General features: G+C 41.5%; 1 protein-coding gene across 4 annotated transcripts in view; it reads right to left on the minus strand.

The window, feature by feature from the left end:
• Positions 1-17,297, minus strand: part of LOC120317578 (centrosomal protein of 72 kDa-like) — a 261,314-nt gene that overhangs the window by 128,144 nt on the left and 115,873 nt on the right. For all 4 annotated transcript variants that reach the window (XM_039364264.1, XM_039364266.1, XM_039364263.1 and 1 more), the window contains one exon: positions 4,464-4,555. In XM_039364264.1, the coding sequence (XP_039220198.1) occupies positions 4,464-4,555 (92 nt within the window). The remainder of the gene's footprint in view (positions 1-4,463; positions 4,556-17,297) is intronic.

The raw sequence follows: 17,297 nt of genomic DNA on the forward strand, positions 1-17,297 counted from the left end.
AAGACCTGCTTTGTATCCAAAGCTTCCTTAGCAATAGGATGGGAGACCTCAGGATAGGCCAGAAGGAGGGGGCAAGGGGATGGTGAAAGGGCAGCAGGGCAGGACTAAGGCAGGACTTCCATCAAACCCTTCCTCTCCTTCTTTCCTTCCTTCCTTCCTAAGAACAGAGTGGCAGGAAAATATTTGAGATGAGGCAAGAAACACAGCTGGGGAAGTGTGATCCTTTGTGAGGAATGAAGAAATGCACCATCGCCTGGAAGTGGCCAGCAAATGGCCCTCACCTATTTCACATATCTGGCGTGGTGGGCTTTGGAGGAGGAGATGCCATGAGCAGTGTGAGAGTCAACATTACCTGCGCAATGCCGCCCTGCCCCCAGCCTGCTTTCTTCACAGCGTTGAGAGGTTGAGCTGGGAGGTACAAAGCTTGCCAGCTTTGTACCTTGCTCCCTGCTGAAACTGGGCAGGCAGAGGATCATACAAACAATCACTCAGAAGAGGCTCATCGAACACTCTGTGCATAATTAGGCATGTGCCATCCAACCATTTGGATGTTTATTGATGGCCTTCACAAAGTGCAATGAGGTAGAGATGCACTTTACAAACAATTCTTATCAGAACATAGTCCTCCAATGAAACTGAAGAAATACTGCATTGCAGACCAATGGATTGCCTGGATTGTTGGTGAATATGGCAACCAAAATCCTATTTATTACTTGCGTGCCATAGCACACAATTGTCAAATAGACTAATGAAAGTTATTTTTTGAAATGGTCTTGTTTCTTTTTCTCACCTTTGACGATATGTGCTTAAAGGTGATATATTGTGTGCTATGTGAATATCTGTCCACTCAGAACATCTCCCCTTCCCTCCGTCCCTTCCTTCCATCCTCAACCCATCTAAAAGGTGCCAAGGCTGACAAACACTGGGAAAGAAATCTGGAGACAAGAGAAGCTGGGATGAAAAAATATTATTGTCCCAAATTGGCATGGGGGCTATCCAGGCCAAATCCCTCTAGCCCTGAACCATTTTCACCCAGTTATAATTCTGAATTACATTCCAGATTTGTCTTTCACTTAAGGGAGGTTCAGCAAATACAGGGTAGAGGATGAAAAATGCAGCGCTCTCAATGTTAATATGCACAGAGACCTGCTAAGATCTCCAAACTTCTGAGAATGAAATGGAAATGGGGGAGAAGGAAGGAAAGCAGGGAAGGGGAGATCTTTTACTTAAATCAATTATATTTCTTCATAAGCTGTTTTTAATGGCTATTGTTCTGTAAGTAAAGCATCATGGTGAAGATTCCCAGCTTTCATTTAGATCACTCCCCATCTGTCATTCACGAGCTGCACAGGGGGAGTAAAACGTGGCTCCAAGGCTTGCCAGGGGAGCTGACAGCATCCCCAGCATCCCCAGCCCCCCCATCGCCACTCGTGTGCTGCACAGGAGAAGAAAACACGTCTGCGATGTTTGCCAGGAGGGCAGACAGCGCCCCAACCCCTGAAATCACAACACCACCACCACTTGTGTGCTGTGCAGGGGGAGTAAAACGCAGCTTCAAGGCTTGCCACAAGGCTAACAGGCCCCCAGCCCCTGCGACTGCCTCCTCCAGCGGCACTTGAAAAAAAGCTTGGAGATGCTGTGATGGCTGATGCGACAGCTACATAAAGACTGTCATAAATTCATCTCATTTAGCACCTTCTCAACCAGTTGCTAAACAAGTGGTTGTAATCTGAGGACTACCTATATAACTTTTATGCAAATAAATTTTTATTAAAAATTGCACTAATGTATACGATAATTAGTGACAGTGCAAAAAGCCAAACTGGTTTATGCATAGTTGTAAGAACTAGTTGAACAAATAATGCAAATAGTTGAGTTAAAATGCAACATTAATAGATCACATCAGCAGGTTTAGATTGAAACAGAAGAGAATTAAGTTTTATAAATGTAAGCAAGAAAGGTAGGTAGTCCTCAACTTAGTGACCCATTGAACTTACAACTGACCCCAAAAAAGGGGACTCAAGGTTCTGGTGTTTGGACACCCTCCACAGACATGAGACCAAACTTCAGGTGCTCAGCAGCACAGTTACATTTACAGATATTTGTGGCATCACATGAGCAAATTATTACATTTTACAATAATTTTGCTGAAAATCAGCACTTACTTCTGGGTGGTTCATTTAATGATCACTGCAAAAAGGTGTAAAATCAGATCAATCACATTTTACTACCGTCACAATATATGATTGTAATAGGCAGGATCCATTATGGTCCTATGTTGAAAACTACCTCTGCAGAACTAAAAAGCATATTAATAATTTATGAGTTTTTTCAATTTTATTAATTATATTAGATAAAGGTAATATAAAACCTACCACAAATATATATATTAAAAAATCTGAGGAAAAGAAGAAAAACAATCCCTTGCCAAAAAATAGTAGGAAAATTTTTTCCCCTTCATTCCCAGCAAGCATATTCAACACTAACCATTTATCAACATCTATCAGATATACAGTATCTGCATTCCATGTTTCACCCCATTTTCTATAAATTCATGTTTAGCTTTTGTTAATCAACAAAAGTCCAGTAAAAATTAACACAAGCACCTACCAGCATAAGTATAAAATCCCCCTTTCTATTTAATCTAAATACCCCATCATCTCTCTCTAGAGGACTTCCCAAACCCCCAGAAACATTTCCTTTGAAGAGGCATCATGTGTTTCAATAATTCAGCTTCAGACTCTTGTTTTGCATTTAAAATTAGCACTTAAATTCTTCCAGAAACAATTCTAAAGTCACTCTTTTGTTGTATATTGTGAAAAATTGCAAAAAAATATTTTACAAAGCTGAAAAGACATAATTTTCAATCTTGTTACATGGATTGAAAGAAAACTCATTGAGTGATGGGTAGGCTTGCGATAGATTTTTCAATCTTAAAAAAGAAAACTTTAAAAAAAATAAAGCTGCAAAGTAGTTAAAAAAAATGAAGTCTGGTTGAACCTAGAGCCCATGAAGGGCTGCATATATGTCCCAGGGCACAGTGGAACCTGTGACTACCAGCTGATTGCAATTGACTGTAAAAATGTTGGTTTATCTACTATTTACTCACAAAAATATCAGCTGTTCAGAGTATGTATGGTTAATCTCTACATCTCTTTTATAGCAAAGAGGATTTCAATATGGATCTCACACCAGCTGTTTTTTTAGCTATAATGCCCCCACATCTGCAGAGCAGAGAAAACTATGGATATTTGTTGGCCTTGCCTCACCAGAAACCCAGACTGAGAATATACATGATCAGCTTCCTGGTTGCTACTGTAGCATATACTTCACATTTAACCACTTGCTGATTGACCTAACCCAGGGGTAGGCAACCCAAAACACTCAAAGAGCCACTTGGACCCGTTTCCCACCAAAAACAAAACACAGGGAACTGCAAAACCTTTTGATATCTAAAATGAAGATAACACTGCATATATCCTTTTTTACCTTTATTATAGGTGTGTGTGTGTGTGTGTGTGTGTACGTACGTATGTACTGTCTGGAAAACTTCCTGTGTGTGTGTGTGTGTGTGTGTGTATATATATATATATATATATATATATATATATATATATATATATATATATACACACACACACATATACATACACACACACACACATACACACAGGTAAAAAAGAATATATGCAGTATTATCTTCATTTTAGATGTCAAAAGGGTCTCTCTCTCTCTCTCTCCCTCCCTATCTGCCCTTGGTCTGCCAGTCCTTATCCCCCTCTCTTTCTTTCTCTTTCTTTCTCTCTCTCTCTCTCTTTCTCTCCTCCTCTCTCTCCCTCTCTCCTATCTGCTGCTTACCTGGCAAGCTGGCTTCAAGCTGTTCTCCAACAAGCTCAGGGTAGGCAACCTCGGCTCTTTTATGACTCATGGACTTCAACTCCCAGAATTCCTGAGTCAGCATAGCTGGGCTAGCTAGCTCTCTCCTGCCCTTCCTGCTTCCTGCAGAGATGCAACAAAGGGAGGAGCTCCGCCCAGTAAGCTTTTCAGCTCCTCTGAGAACACTGAGTGCACTCTCTTTTACACACACACACACAGAGAGAGAGAGAGAGAGAGAGAGAGAGAGAGAGAGAGAGAGAGAGAGAGAGAGAGAGAAGCAGGGAAGCGCAATTGCCTCTCTGTCTCTGTCTCTCTCTGCAAATGGCAGAGAAGGCTGGGAGCCACAGGGGAAGACTCAAAGAGCTGCGTGCGGCTCCGGAGCCGCAGGTTGCCGACCTGTGACCTAACCCTACAGCTAAGAATTTATATCAAATTTATTGTGTATACTTTTTATATACACATGCACACATAAGTACATTCACTTAAACACTAAACAAAACATTCTATGGGATTCAGCAAGGAAGGAAGGACTTACATTATATCTCAAATGTGCACATTTATTTTAAAAAATAGAAGAAATAACTTACACCTCTGCCATTAAACTTCTGTTCTTTGAATCCAGATGCTTTCTGAACTGGTGCAGCCATTTTCTGTGAAACAAGTAATGATTCATTCACTCCTGATGGGGCAACAAAAAGAAGAAATACATGACTCTTTAAACATTGCTTTAAGTGGAACATCTGAAACAGTTAAGTTATTTAAGTTTGTTGTGTTAAAGAGTGATTGGAATTAAGAGATGAAACATTCAAGAAAATTAGATTATTTTCATATATGTATGTATGTATGTATGTATGTATGTATGTATGTATGTATGTAAGGTCAGTTTACATTCCAATTCCAAAAAAAGGCAATGCCAAAGAATGTTCAAACTCTCGCACCATTGCACTCATTTCACATGCTAGTAAAGTTATGCTTAAAATCCTACAAGCTAGACTCCAGCAGTATGTAGATCGAGAACTACCAGAAGTATAGGCAGGATTTCGAAGAGGCAGAGGAACTAGAGATCAAATTGCCAACATACGCTGGATCATGGAGAAAGCTAGGGAGTTCCAGAAAAACATCTACTTCTGCTTCATTGATTATGCTAAAGCCTTTGATTGTGTGGATCACAACAAATTGTGGCAAGTTCTTAAAGAGATGGGAGTACCAGACCATCTCATTTGTCTCTTGAGAAACCTATATGCGGGTCAAGAAGCAACAGTGAGAACTGAACACGGAACCACTGATTGGTTCAAAATTGGAAAAGGAGTCCGGCAAGGCTGTATACTGTCGCCCTGCCTATTTAACTTATATGCAGAGCACATCATGAGAAAGGCAGGGCTAGATGAATCAAAAGTTGGAATTAAGATTGCCGGGAGAAATATCAACAACCTAAGATATGCAGATGATACCACTCTAATGGCAGAAAGTGAAGAGGAACTAAAGAGCCTCTTGATGCGGGTGAAGAAGGAGAGTGCAAAAGTTGGCTTGAAACTCAACATTAAGAAAACCAAAATCATGGCATCCGGCCCTCTCAATTCCTGGCAAATAGATGGGGAAGAAATGGGGGTAGTGACAGATTTTATTTTTCTGGGCTCCAAGATCACCTCAGATGGGGACTGCAGCCAAGAAATTAAAAGACGCTTGCTCCTGGGGAGGAAAGCTATGGCAAATCTAGACAGCATACTAAAAAGCAGAGACATCACCCTGCCAACAAAAGTGCGTATAGTCCAGGCCATGGTTTTCCCAGTTGCAATGTATGGCTGTGAAAGTTGGACCATAAGAAAGGCTGAGCGCAAAAGAATTGAGGCCTTTGAACTATGGTGCTGGAGAAGACTCCTGCGAGTCCCTTGGACTGCAAGGCGTTCAAACCGGTCAGTCCTAGAAGAGATCAACCCTGACTGCTCTTTAGAAGGCCAGATCCTGAAGTTGAAACTCAAATACTTTGGCCACCTAATGAGAAGGAAGGACTCACTGGAAAAGGGCCTAATGCTGGGAAAGATTGAGGACAATAGAAGAAGGGACGACAGAGAATGAGATGGCTGGATGGAGTCACTGAAGCAGTAGGTGTGAACTTAAATGGACTCCAGAAGATGGTAGAGGACAGGAAGACCTGGAGGAACGTTGTCCATGGGGTCGCGATGGGTCGGACACGACTTCGCAATTAACAACAACAACGTACGTACGTATGTACATACGTACATACGTACATACGTACGTACATACATACTTAAGCTTAGTTCCTGATGATTTCATATTGTTGTATACCACGGGTGTCAAACCTGCCACATCACATGACGTATCGTGACTCTTTTTGCATTGTCAGCAATGGAGTGAGTGTGGCTTCGGTATGATGAAACCAGCCCACGGGCTGGCAGTTTGACAAAACCTAGCTCACCTAAAGCAACCAATTTATTTTGAAGATGCATAAAAATTAAACAAACAAATAACTAAAGTGTACTTTGGATTTCCAGCAAGCAGCCCTGAGCAAAAGTAAGACAATAGCTTATTTATCTTTGGTCTATTGCACAGGTGTCAAACTTGCCGCGCCACATGACATGTCGTGACATATCATGACTTTTTTGGCATTGCCAGAGCTGGGTGGACGAGGCCTCTGCATGATGCAACCTGCAGTTTGACACCCCTGGTCTACCCCTGTAGACACAATATGAATTGCAGCATGATGTTGGGATGTTTTGATGAACCCATCTACGTAGCCTTCTCATTAGTTATCCCATCCTACTAGCATGGGGATGTCATGATGTTGACTATACTATAGCATAGATCAGACTTGAGCATTTTACATCCAGAATGGGACAATTGGCCACAGCCACAATTAATGCCTTTGAGTCTGTGTTGATGCCTGGCAATTACCTGGAATGGTCTCTATATTCTTGGCAAGTTGTTTCAGAAGTGGTTGTGCAAGTGCCTCCTCCCTCCCTCTATCCACTGAACCCTCTCTCTGCCTCTCACACCGTTGCAGCTACTCCCTGCCCAGAAAATGGGAACAATCTGCATATGGCCAGAAGTGGGGCTGTGACACATCATTGGATGAATTTTGGCTAGCGACAAAACCAGGGTGGCAGGCAGGCAGTGCAACATGCCCAGCTGATGCACATGGCTAATCATCATCCCATGTATGGAATCGGCCATGGTGCTTAGTCCTGCTGTGCATCGCCCACGACCAAACAGCAGACAAGAAGCAATGGGGCAAGGCTTCCAGTGGTGCTCAGCTGCGCTGATAGCAGCTTTCTTTTAGCTGCCCATCCTGGGACTGCTTAAAAGCCGGCAGAGACAGTGAAGATCAGCTGTCTCGCGGCTTAAAACCTCTCTCCTTGGGAGAAGAGGAGGAGGAGAGCTTCTTGGGTAAAGGTAGAGCTCCCCGAGACCCCTATATTTTTAGGGAAGTCGGAGGGTAGAGTTCCCTTGGAGCCCGAGTTTTACTCCGCATTCCAGGTCGCCTTTGTTCCTTTGTTTTTGGAACAAAGCTAGACGCCACTTCCACATCTGCATTTTAAAGTGGAATTGTGAGTATTCAGAAGCAGACGGAGCTAATCAGGAGAAATCAGAATTGGGATTATTTTGGACTTTAACTCCTTAGAAAACATCTTCTTTAAAAAGAAGTTTTCCTTTGTTTGAAGATAGAAAAGGAAAGTGACGGAAGTTAAAGATGGCGCTCGGCTTTTTCTGCTTTTTCTGCTAGTTGCAACAAAGTTAACAAGAACCTTTAATTTTAAAGGCAAGAACTTTCTTCTTTTTCTTTTTGGGATAGTATCTTTTGAGTTCCTCTTTTTTTCTTTTCTTTTCTATTATTACTGGCTGGAATTTACATTGTATAGATTTTGGACTTTTATTTTTCTGACACTATTTTAAAAATGGCTTCAAAAGGATCTGTCTCTTCAGTTCCAAAAGCTTCCATTTCCTCTCCGATGATACAGCCTCAGACTGTCTCTCAAACTAAGCCAAAATCGCCCCCTCCCTCTCCCCCTCCACCTGCCTTTTCAGTTAAAGATTTACAAGATGCTTTAAAACAAACTGCTTCAGATGTTAAAGAAGAGATGGCAGATCTTTTGGATGTTAAATTGGCTTCAGAGAGGGCTGCAATGGCAGAATTATTGGAGGAGAAGAATAAAATTATGAGGGAAGATATTGTGTTTGCTTTTCAAGGTCTTGCTGTGCATATTGAGAGAATTGATGACAGATTGGATGATGTGACGGAAAATGTAGAGAAATTGAAATGCAGAGTCGATGAAGTTGAGCATAAAATAGAGATGACTCAAGATGAATTACTTATTTCACAGTATAGAGATATGGAACTAGCTCTGTGCATTAGGGGTTTAAAAGAAAATTCACAAGAGGATTTAAGAGAGCTGGTGGTTAAAGATATTGCTTTTAATCTGGGATGGAAGCCGGAAGATATCTGGGATGGGATTGAAAAATTTTTTAGAGTGAATTTGTGGATTGCCAGGCAAAGAAATTTACCAAGAGATGTGGTCATATATTTCTCTAGAAGATCAATCCGCAATGAAATTATACAAGCTTTTTATAAACAGAGATTTCAAATTGCAAATCAAGATGTTATAATCTTAAAAGAAATGCCTCCAAAAATTTTAAGAAAAAGAAAAGAATTTACTTTCTTATTGGAGGAGCTCAAACGTTGTCAAATCCAGTTCAGATGGGAAATTCCAGCAGAGATAGTGGTGAACTACTTAGGAACGCATTATAGATTAAACACAGTGTTAAAGGCAAAAGATTTCTATTCTAGCGTTCTGAAGGTTGGTTCGCCCATATCTCCCCAAGCCAGTAAAACTGGAGACGATCAAGCAATTGGAGGAGCTATTGCTAGTGAGTTGCAAGGGGAGCCTGCTTTACAAGTTTTAGAGATAAAAGAACAAAGGATGACTCGCGCTGTGCATAAACGCAGGAAAAAGAACAGAAGCAAAAGGCTAGTGAAAAAATAGAAAGAACTGTTGTTATAGAGCCTGTGGGAGGAGCAAGACCAAAGAGATCATCCATAGCTGATCTACAAGTCATGCTTCAAAGGCTTCAAGCGGCTTCAGATGTCAAAGCTACTGACATGGAATGTTAATGGATTGAATTCACTTCAGAAGAGGAAAAAAGTATTCCATTATTTGAAACAGCATAACAATGATGTGATATGTTTGCAAGAAACTCATATAACTTTGAAAGATTCTAAATATTTGACAAATTCTCGTTTAGGTTTGCATTTTATAGCTCCTGCCCCTGGAAAAAAAGGGGGAGTTGTAATTTATGTAAAAAAACCTTATCTGCTAAACTAATTGACTCTGATTCTCAAGGAAGATATGTTATTGTTGAGTTAGTATTACAAGGCAAGAAATTCCTTATTGTTGATTTATATGCTCCAAATCAACAACAGAAATAATTTTACAAGCTTGTGCATGGTAAAATAAATCAGTTGGATTATAAATCGGTGATTTTGATGGGTGATTAGAATGGAGTTTTGGATACAAGGAAAGACAAAAAGGGCTCTTTTAAAACTTTTAATCAAACTAGATTGCCAAAAACTTTTTTTGATATGAAAGATGACCTGGAACTTACAGATATTTGGCGAGAGAGGAATTTAAATGAAAAAGACTTTACTTTCTATTCTGACAGACACCAATCATTCTCCAGGATTGATTTTTTCTTAATTTCCACAGGTCTTCTTTCTAGGGTTAAAAAAGTCAAGATTTTTCCTAGGACTTTATCTGATCACAGTCCTGTTTGGTTGGAATTATCTATGGAAAATGGGAATAGAAGATCTTGGAGATTGAATGAAAATTTGTTCACACAGGAGGAATTGGTGCAGAAATGTAGAGAGCATTTGAAGGATTTTTTTTGTCTTAAATATGAATAAGGGTACTTCAATGTCTATGGTCTGGGATGCTAGTAAAGCCTACATGCGGGGGATTTTGATTCATATGAACAAGGCATTTAGGTCTAAATAGATTCAAAAATGTAAAGAAATTGAAGAAGAGATTAAATCTAAAGAAAAGGCTCTTGTCTTAAATCCAATGGATAATAAGTTAAAGGTTTCTATAAAATGCTTAGGGAGCAATTCAATATGTTAATGGCAGATCAGGTTGCAACTAATTTGCATTACATGAAACATAATACATTCTGTAATGCTAATAAGCCAGGGAGGTGGTTGGCTTATCAATTACGTAAAAAACAGAAGGCTAGAATTATAGAGAAAGTAAAATATAAAGGTAATGAAGTTTATCAACAAGATTTGATTAAACAGTGTTTTTTAGAATTTTACACAAAATTATATGTTAGTGATAACATACAGGTTTCAGATGTAGAGAAATATTTGCAATCAGTAAATTTTCGTAAACTTTCTATTGAACAACAAAATGTGATGAACTGCCTAATTACCTCAGAGGAAATTAGTTTTGCTATTAAACAGTTAAAGATTGGAAAGGCTCCGGGTACAGATGAATTAACGGCCAAGTATTATAAAATGTTATGTCAAGAAATGATAGAGCCATTAAAGGGACTTTTTAATGATATATTGTTGGGAGCTTCGATACCTCCTTCTTGGCGGATGGCTTTTATATCATTAATTCCTAAGGAAGATCAGGATCTTACTGAACCTAAAAATTATAGACCTATATCTCTTTTAAATATAGATTATAAGATTTTTTTTAAAGTTTTGGCAAATAGATTAATGCAGGTTTTAAAGGATTTAATTCATAGTGATCAATTAGGATTTATAATAGGAAGGTATATGAAATACAATACAAGACAAATTATTAATTTAATTGAGTATTTGGATAAGAATAATCAGATTCCAGCGGCTTTTATATTTTTGGATGCTGAGAAAGCCTTTGATCAATTAGATTGGAAATTTTTATTTTCATTAATTGAAAAAATGAATTTTGGAGATAAGTTTTTATATGTTCTTAAAGCTATACATCATTAGCAGTCTGCTCAAATTATCATTAATGGTGGATTGACAGAGACTTTTAATATTGAAAAGGGTACAAGACAAGGTTGTCCATTATCTCCACTGTTATTTGTGTTGACAATGGAGATTTTGTTAATTCAAATTCGAAAGTCGACATTACTTAAGGGAATAAAAATAAATAACAATGATTATAGATTGAGAGTCTTTGCAGATGATTTAGTTTTAACTTTACAACAACTGATTCAATCGGTTACTCATTTATTAGAACTTATAACTCATTATGGAAAAGTTTCTGGTTTTTAACAATCATAAGACTAAGATTTTATCTAAAAACATGACGGAGAAGGATAATGAAACTTTAGCCAGAGTTACAGGTTTTCAGATAGTGAAGAAGGTTAAATACTTGGGAGTGTATATAACTGCTTCTAATGGAAAATTATATAAGAATAATTATGAAGTGTTATGGACAACGGTACAAAAGGACTTAAATGATTGGAAAAAATTACAACTGTCGTTGTTGGGGAGAATTTCAGCTGTTAAAATGAATGTTCTACCAAAGTTTCTTTTTTGTTTCAAATGATACCCATTGTAAAAAAGGATGCTAATTTGGATGAATGGCAGAAGGGTATTAATAAATTCATATGGGCTGGGAAAAAAACAAGGGTGAAGTTTAAGATTTTGCAAGATGTTCGTGAAAGAGGAGGGCTTAAAGCACCTAATTTAAAATTATATTATGATGCAGCCGCATTAACTTTGATTAGCGATTGCCTTAATTTAACAAATAAAAATATTCTTTTTCTTGAAGGGTGGAACTTATTATATGGCTGGCATGCATATTTGATTTTTAATAAGAATGTAAGGACCCACCCCACTTTGCATCTTAAGAAGACAGAACTCTTGGAATAATTCTTCCAACAGGAATCCTTTATTAAGAGAAAATGGTTGTAGGCATGCTAGACAGGACTTGGGGTCCAAGCTCTCCCATTCAAGGTTTTAAGGGGTTCCCCAGTAGTCCCACCCAATCAACCCCCCTTCCAGTGATAGTTTCAAGTATCACAATTCCACTCCCTTTCTTCTTTCTTCCGTCTGGATGGAGACTTCAGATAACTACATGAAAGGCAACTTCCCTCCTTTGGTATGTTAACGCTTCGAGGTTACAATAAACACACATTCAGCATTCAGCTCTTTGAAGTGTAAAGAAGGAAGTGAGGGCCATAAAGCCCCTTTGTTCTCCCCCTTCTCTCCCTCTTATGGCAGAATCCAGAGAAGGCAGAATTGGGAGTTTCTATATTTGATAATTTAAAGATGAAATATAATTGGATTCTGACATCCGGCCCCTCTTAACAATAAGAGAGATCCACCTGAAAGAAAACACAAGTATAAAATTTAGTCAGGCTTGTTAGGATACTCTGTGTGAAACTTCTTCAATAGCTTCGGGGCTCTGACATGACGTTTATGGACCCACTCATTTTGTGAGGGAGGGAGGTGTTTCCAGGCAACTAGGTACTGAGTTGCTCCATGATATCTCCTAGAGTCAAGGACTTCCTTTATTTCGAAGTGTTGTTCACCCTCCACCATGATTGGAGGTGGTGGGGGGGGGGATTTTTGGCCGTAGAGGTGACTGATGCTCTCTTTTCAGCAAGCTGCAATGAAAAATTGGGTGTATTTGCCTGAGATTTTTGGGTAATTCTAATTCTACTGTTACTGGATTTATGATTCTTTTGATTGGAAAAGGTCCTATGTATTTTGGTCCAAGTTTTTTACAGGGCTGTAGGGACTTTAGGTATTTTGTAGATAAGTACACCATCTCTCCTATAATGAATGGTGTAGGCTCAACCCTTTTTTTATCGGCTTGTGTTTTGTAAGCCTGCCTAGCTTCATCTAGTGCTTTTCTGACTATTGGCCAGGTGTTTTGTAATTTTTCCATCCATTCTTTCAGCGAGGGGATCGTTGGTTCGTTTGGGGTTAATTCTGGCATGGGGTTGAAACTTTGACCGGTGGCTATTTGAAAAGGAGTGTAACCTGTGATGGAGTGGACTGCATTATTGTAGGCAACTTCTGCAAAGGGGAGTAAGTCCGCCCACTCGGTCTGCTGGAAACTAAGAAAACATCTTAAATATTGCTTAAGTACTGAGTTCATTTTTTCAGCCCCCCCCCATTTCCTTGAGGGTGGTGGCTAGATGTCAGTCCCTGAGTGGTTCCTAAGAGGGATAAAAATTCCTTCCAAAATGCAGACGTAAATTGCACCCCCCTGTCAGAGATGATGCGTTGGGGTGCCCCATGCAATCTGTAAATGTGTTGGATGAAAAGTTTTGCTAAGGCTTTTGCAGTGGGAATCTTTTGGCAAGGGATAAAGTGCACCTGTTTGGAAAACAAGTCCGTGACCGTCCAGACCACAGTATTCCCATTGCTTTCTGGCAATTCCACTATAAAATCCATGGCTATTTCTCTCCAGGGGGCTGAGGGACTTGCCACTGTTTGCAATAGTCCTGGCACTTTCCCTTGCAACCTCTTTGCCGTGGCACATTTTGGACAACTGGCTATATAACTTTCAATGTCCTTTTTCATGGATGGCCACCAAAATTGCCGTTTAATTAAATGTAAAGTTTTTACAAATCCAAAATGCCCTGCTGATTTTGTGTCATGGCAAAGGTGCATGAAAGTTACTCTTTGAGTTGTTGGTATATATAACTTTTCCCCTATCCAAGGCAACCCGTCTTTCATTGTGCACACATTTTTGTTTTTCTGGAACCAATCATCTGTTTCCAAACTTTTTCTGAATTCAATCCCAGTTTGGCTGTCCAGTTGTGGTTTTATTTTGGCTTGGGTTCTTGTGGTTACTGGTGCTGCCAGTTGTGACTCTGCCATTATTGGTCTAGAGTCTGTGGTTCGTGCGCTGTTATATTGGGGCATGCGAGATAGAGCATCTGCCAGGAAGTTCTTTCTTCCTGGTAAATGTTTGAGCTTAAATTGGAATTGGTGAAAATGCTGGGACCAGCGGGCTTGTTTGGGATTGAGTTTCCTGGAAGTTTTCAGGGCTTCCAAATTTTTGTGATCAGTCCACACCTGGAAGGGGATTTTGTTGCCTTCCAGGAACTGTCGCCATGTGAGTAATGCCCAACGTATCCCATAAGCCTCCTTCTCCCATACGGGCCAGCGCTGTTCTGTTTCCGTGAGTTTCTTGGATGTATATGCACAGGGTTGCAATACTGCATCATCATTTTCTTGTAATAGCACAGCCCCCACTGCCACATCACTTGCATCTGCCTGTATTATGAAGGGCTTGTCCATGTCTGGGTGCCTTAGTACTGGTTCGGCAGAAAAAAGTCTCTTTAGTCTCTCAAACGCTGCTTGGCACTCCATTGTCCATGTTAGTGGCTGGCTAGGTTTTACTGAGGATGTTCCCTTCGTTTTTAGTAAGTTAGTGAGGGGCAAGGCTATCTGTGCAAATGAGGGGATGAATTGGCGGTAAAAATTTGCAAAGCCCAGGAAACTTTGTAGTTGCTTTCTTGTGCGGGGTGGTGCCCATTCTAATACTGCTCTGACCTTCTCTGGGTCCATTTCAATGCCCTGTGGGGATATGCGATAGCCTAGGTAGTCTATCCTTTCCTGGTGGAATTCGCATTTTGAGAGTTTGGCATATAGGTGAGCGGCTCGCAGCTTCTTTAAAACCGCTCTGACAAGTTTGACGTGTTCTTCTTTTGTTTCGGTAAAGATAAGAATGTCGTCCAAGTAAACAAGGACCCCCTTAAACAGGTGCTCCCTTAGAACGTCATTGATTAATTGCATAAAGACTGCAGGGCCCCCTTGTAATCCAAATGGCAAGACTTTGAATTGATAGCACCCCATGGGGCAGTTAAATGCAGTCTTCCATTCGTCCCCTTCCTTGATTCTCACTCGATAGTAAGCTTCCCTTAAGTCTAGTTTAGAAAAAATTTTCCCTTTCGATAGGTGTGACAGCATGTCTTTCATGAGGGGCAGCGGGTATAGGTTGCTTTCACTGATTGTATTCAGGGCCCTATAATCCACGCATAAACGTAAAGAGCCATCCTTCTTCTCTCTAAAAAGGACCGGGGCAGCCACTTTAGGCTTGGCTGGCTCAATGAAACCTCTCTCCAGGTTTTTTTTTTATAAATCTTTCCATTTCCTCCTTCTCCTTTGGGCTCATGGAGTATAATCTGGGCTTCGGGAGTTTTGCCCCAGGCTTGAATTCAATGGTACAGTCTGTGGGTCGGTGGGGGGGAAGCTCATTCGCCCTCTCCTCACTGAAGACTTCAGCAAGGTCCCTATATTCCTCTGGTATTTCTGTTAATCTTTTTTCCTCTCCTATGGATGCTTTTTCTATTCTTGATTCTGGTAGCCTCCCTTGGGGTTTTAAGTCCATAGGGTCCCCCTTCGGGAATTTGATTTCTGTCGTCCTCCAATTTACCCAGGGGTTCCATTTTTTCAACCATTCCATCCCTAGAATCATTGGGCATTCCATACCTGGGGTCACCACAAACGTTAAGTCCTCTTCATGGTTGCCCAGGGAGAGATTGTATTGGCAAAGTGGCTAGGGTAGCTGGCACCCCCCCTGCTATGGATCCATCTAGCTGGCCAAATGAGATTGGTTGTTCCAGTCTCCTGGATGGGATGCCCAGATTCCCCACTAGTGTTGGGCTAATGAGGCAGCGGGTACAGCCAGAGTCTATTAAGGCTTTCACCTTCACAGCTTCGGGCATGGGGGGGATTAATATAGTCACTGTTTTGAAGATGGGTGTGATGCATCCACTTACCAGGGGTTCGCCCTCCGAGCTGTCATCTGAGGCATCCACCGGCCCTGTGGTGTAGGCTGGAGTCCTTTCCCCTTGGTGAGCAGAGGTGGGGGTTTCTGCAATTTCCATCATTCTCATGGCCGTTTCTTTTGGCTTAGCTGAATACTTTCCGGGTTTGTTGATTGGGGATCTGTCTGGGTTGTGCTGGGGGGCCTTTGAGCGGCATTCTACAGCTCGATGCCCTTCTCTTCCGCACTTGAAACATCCCATTTGCTTCTTGGCTGTATCCGATGATTTCACCGGTTGGTGTGTCAGCTCAGGCGGGGGGCGGCTCCATTGTTTTCCTCGGCGGTGCCTCTTCAATATGTCGATCTCTGCTTCCTCTGCCAAGACGTACCATTCCTCAAGTCGATGTGGGTCCCCTCGGGGCAGGCAAGCATCATATAGATCATAGTTTAGTCCGTCTTTGAAACGGCCAAGGAGGATGTCTTCTGGCCAATTCAGTTTGCTGGCAATGGCCCGGAATTCTTGTGTATACTCAGCCACTGGGCGTTTGCCCTGCCTCATCGTTGTTATTCTTTCACGGGCTTTGCGATCAGCCAGGGGGTCTTCAAATCGTCTTCTCAAAGAGGACATGAAACGGTTGAAGTTACTGAGTTCTGGGGCATTGGAGTCATGCAAGTTCACTACCCAATCCGCAGCTGGTCCATCCAGGGCAGATTGCACGATCCGGATGCGGGCTTTGTCGCTGGGAATATCCTGCCCATATTCCTCCATGTAGCTGAGGACTTGGGTTAGGAAAAACCCCAAGCGTGTTGGCTCCCCTTTGAATTTCACTTCCAATGGTGGACGTCTTGGAATGGATCGGTGCCTCTGTTGTGGGTGGTAGTGCCTTCCGTCCAGATTGCCATCTGTGGTCCGGTAGGGGGTGGGAGCTCCTGGATCAGTAGATGTCCCTGGGGTTGCAGGTTCCATGTCCCCCTCGGTGTCTCTCCCTTTGCGGCTCCAGGAACTGGGGCGGCCGTAGGGTTCAGTATTCTCCTCTCCTAGGGAGCTGAGAGTTCTCTTCATCAGGTCAATAGCTTTCTCTAGGATCCAGTCTGAGTACGGTGCCCAGCTTCCTCCCTCTTCACTTGCGTGCAGGGATTTCTCCATCTCCTGCTTCCATTCTGGTTGCTTGGTCCCCCGTCTCAGGGTCACCTTTCTTGATTCCTTTCTCCACTCACTTTTCTTTCCAACGTTCATCGACCAGCGAGGCTTGTGGTCCTGTGTCTCCACCACTTCTTCTCCTGAGGAATCTGACCTCTCGGATCCCAACATCTGGCAAGGTTCCAACTGGGTCAGCGGCTCTCTTTCCAGGGAGTTTTCCCCCTCTCTTGCTCCATTGTCTGACATGGTAAATTTTTGCAAAATCCCCCGGCAAGGGTCTTCCTTCCAGGTGGATTAATTTTGCAAGTCCTGTCTAATGTAAGGACCCACCCCACTTTGCATCTTAAGAAGACAGAACTCTTGGAATAATTCTTCCAACAGGAATCCTTTATTAAGAGAAAATGGTTGCAGGCATGCTAGACAGGACTTGGGGTCCAAGCTCTCCCATTCAAGGTTTTAAGGGGTTCCCCAGTAGTCCCACCCAATCAACCCCCCTTCCAGTGATAGTTTCAAGTATCACAATTCCACTCCCTTTCTTCTTTCTTCCG

The sequence above is a fragment of the Crotalus tigris genome, unplaced genomic scaffold, assembly GCF_016545835.1.
Source record: "Crotalus tigris isolate CLP2741 ecotype Arizona unplaced genomic scaffold, ASM1654583v1 scf7180000019700.414542, whole genome shotgun sequence".
NCBI classification, from domain to species: domain Eukaryota; kingdom Metazoa; phylum Chordata; class Lepidosauria; order Squamata; family Viperidae; genus Crotalus; species Crotalus tigris.